The sequence below is a fragment of the Penaeus monodon genome, chromosome 14, assembly GCF_015228065.2.
Source record: "Penaeus monodon isolate SGIC_2016 chromosome 14, NSTDA_Pmon_1, whole genome shotgun sequence".
NCBI classification, from domain to species: Eukaryota; Metazoa; Arthropoda; class Malacostraca; order Decapoda; family Penaeidae; genus Penaeus; species Penaeus monodon.
Genome location: NC_051399.1, coordinates 2,401,338 through 2,403,837, shown reverse-complemented (window position 1 = coordinate 2,403,837; position 2,500 = coordinate 2,401,338). Strand labels below are relative to the sequence as shown.

General features: G+C 46.0%; 1 protein-coding gene across 1 annotated transcript in view; it reads left to right on the top strand.

Moving 5' to 3' along the window:
• The window catches only part of LOC119580781 (carboxypeptidase B-like), an 8,644-nt gene that overhangs the window by 5,979 nt on the left and 165 nt on the right, over nucleotides 1-2,500 (top strand). Inside the window, exons 3-6 of the mRNA XM_037928893.1 lie at nucleotides 1-25; nucleotides 376-474; nucleotides 1,218-1,398; nucleotides 1,621-2,500. The exon at nucleotides 1-25 is cut by the window's left edge and continues 173 nt beyond it; the exon at nucleotides 1,621-2,500 is cut by the window's right edge and continues 165 nt beyond it. Of these exons, the coding sequence (XP_037784821.1) occupies nucleotides 1-25; nucleotides 376-474; nucleotides 1,218-1,398; nucleotides 1,621-2,327 (1,012 nt within the window). The 3' untranslated portion in view covers nucleotides 2,328-2,500. The remainder of the gene's footprint in view (nucleotides 26-375; nucleotides 475-1,217; nucleotides 1,399-1,620) is intronic.

The window sequence follows — 2,500 nt, the reverse complement described above, 5'->3', positions numbered from 1 at the left end:
GGAGGACCTGGCCACGTTCTTAGAGGTAAAATCCAGTGTTGTTTTGTTACGGTGAGATTGTGCTAGGCTACATGTTCTGTTCAGGGTCCATAGGCAGAAAGAAAAAGGGGGAATGAATGAATGAATAAGGTTTGTTTTGCTTGCAGTTACTCTCGAAGAAGATTTTTTTTTTTTTTTTTTTTTTTATTCTAGAATCAAGTTAGTCATGTTGGATTTCAGTTGCCAGTACACCCCTTTTTTTCTTCTTTTTTGATGAGCTATAATCCTCTTTTTTTGTGACTCAATGAATGGAGGTGTAAAACAGGTGATCACGTTACTATGAGTAGAACTTATCAGAGAAATGTTTAGCAAAAAAATGGATCTCTTCAAAACAAGGACCAGGAGCGTCGTACCAAAGGGTCAACGAAGTCGGAATCCTGTGATCCGAACGCGTGCCCGAAGCCCTTCAGTGACAGCTACATGACGTTCGAACAAGTGAGTGCAGATTCAGCCCAGCGCGTGTACAGAAGTGTAATACCAGTATGTTAGATTTTAATTGTGTAATTATCAAACATCAAAATTATATAAATAATAATAATAATAATAATAATAATAATAAAAAAAACGTAACTAACTATAATTTTTTTACCAAAAAAAAAAAAAAGAAAACTAAACATTTCTCACTAAAAAAAGTAACTAAATCACTTTGGAAAAAAACACGGGCATATATAAATGTAAGTTTGTAGAAGTATACACCTAAACTCATACAGCATACAGCGTGTATTGATAATTCTGTTGCAACATTGAAATCATATATGGTATGGCTGTATTGATGATGATGATGATATGAAGTAATAATGATATAAAAAAAAAATAATGATGCAAGAATGACGATTATAATAATGATGATATAAATTGAGTTATAGTGACAGTGATAAGAAAATAATAGTAATATTTATAAACATTATTATCATCATAGAGATAATCCTTTCCTCATTGCCAGTACCGGTGTCGTCATATCCCCACGTGTATTTTGCTTACTTGCTCTTGTTTTGACAGAAAACCTTTCACTAATCAGTTATTGCGTTCTTCCTTTTTTCTTCTTCTTCTCCTTCCTCTTCTTCTTCTTCTCCTTCTTCTTCTTCTTTCTCACATTGATCGCACTGATAATACGATTCGTGAAGCAGCTGATTTTCCCCCTCCTCTACCCTTCCCTCCTTCTCCCGCCTCGCGCGCAGATGGAATGGTTCCTCAAGCGACTGTGCGAGAGCAGCCCCCGCGCCTCCCTCGCCTCCCTCGGGAAGACGTCCGAGAACAGAGACATCTGGATGGTCCGCCTCCGCCCCAAGATGGACCCCGAGGAGGACCCCGAGGGGGACCCCGAGGAGGACGCAGCCGGCGCCGTCTGGATCGAGGCAGGTGGGTCCTCCGGCATTTATCTTGGCCGTATTCGAAGTTTTTTGTACTAGGACATGTTGGATTGATAAGTTTCTGACCCCCTGTGCCTGTTTGACTCTGCCTGACCTCTCTTGCATGTTCCCTTCCTCCAGCTCCTCCGTGGCTTCTCTCTCTTCTGCCAGCGCCCCTTCGCTGTGTGATTCATTTCAGCCGTGTTCTCTGACGCCCCTTCCTTCGCCACAGGTATACACGCCCGAGAGTGGATTTCCTCAGCGGTGACTTTGCACCTCCTGGAGAAGCTGCTGCAGGATACCGGCGACATCGGCAGCCTCGACGCGTATGTGGTCCCGATGGTCAATCCCGATGGCTATGAGTACAGTCGCATGCACAACCGGTTCTGGCGCAAGAACCGACGCAAGACGTCCACCAGGGCCGACTGTGTGGGCGTCGACCTCAACCGCAACTGGGACTTCCACTACGGCGCGGGCGCTTCGGACAACGAATGCAGCGAGGTTTTCATGGGCACCGAGCCCTTCTCAGAGCCAGAGACAAAGGCCCTGCGAGATGCTATGACGAGAGTGAAGGACCAGCTAAAGTTGGTCCTGTGCCTCCACAGCTACGGGCAGCGGCTGCTCTACCCGTGGGGCTACTCCAAGAGCGACGTAGCGCCGTACACCGACGATTTGGTGAGGGAAGGCAATGCGTTCGTGGAAGCTGCCCAAAGATCGGACAACACATCCTACGCCGTGACAAATGTCGCAGCCGGCCTGTACGTCGCCTCAGGCACCACCGAAGACTGGTCTAAGGGAGTCCTGGGAGTCAAGTACACGTACACGCTTGAACTTAGAGACAAAGGAGAACATGGGTTCCTCCTTGGTCCGAGTAACATTCTTCCTTGCAGCGAGGAGGTGTGGGCAGGTCTCCAGGCCCTCTTGAAGAAGATTATTTAGACACTGCAAAGGCCTTCTCCCCTGTCCTTTTTTTCATATATCAGAACAGTAGCTCTCTATTCTCTTCCTCTCTGTCTTTGCTGAGAAATCCAGAAATTCCATGCTGCCCAGGGTTGACGAGAAGGTAAATGAAACAGAGTGATAGACTCTTTGCACGTTCGTCTGTTAGATCG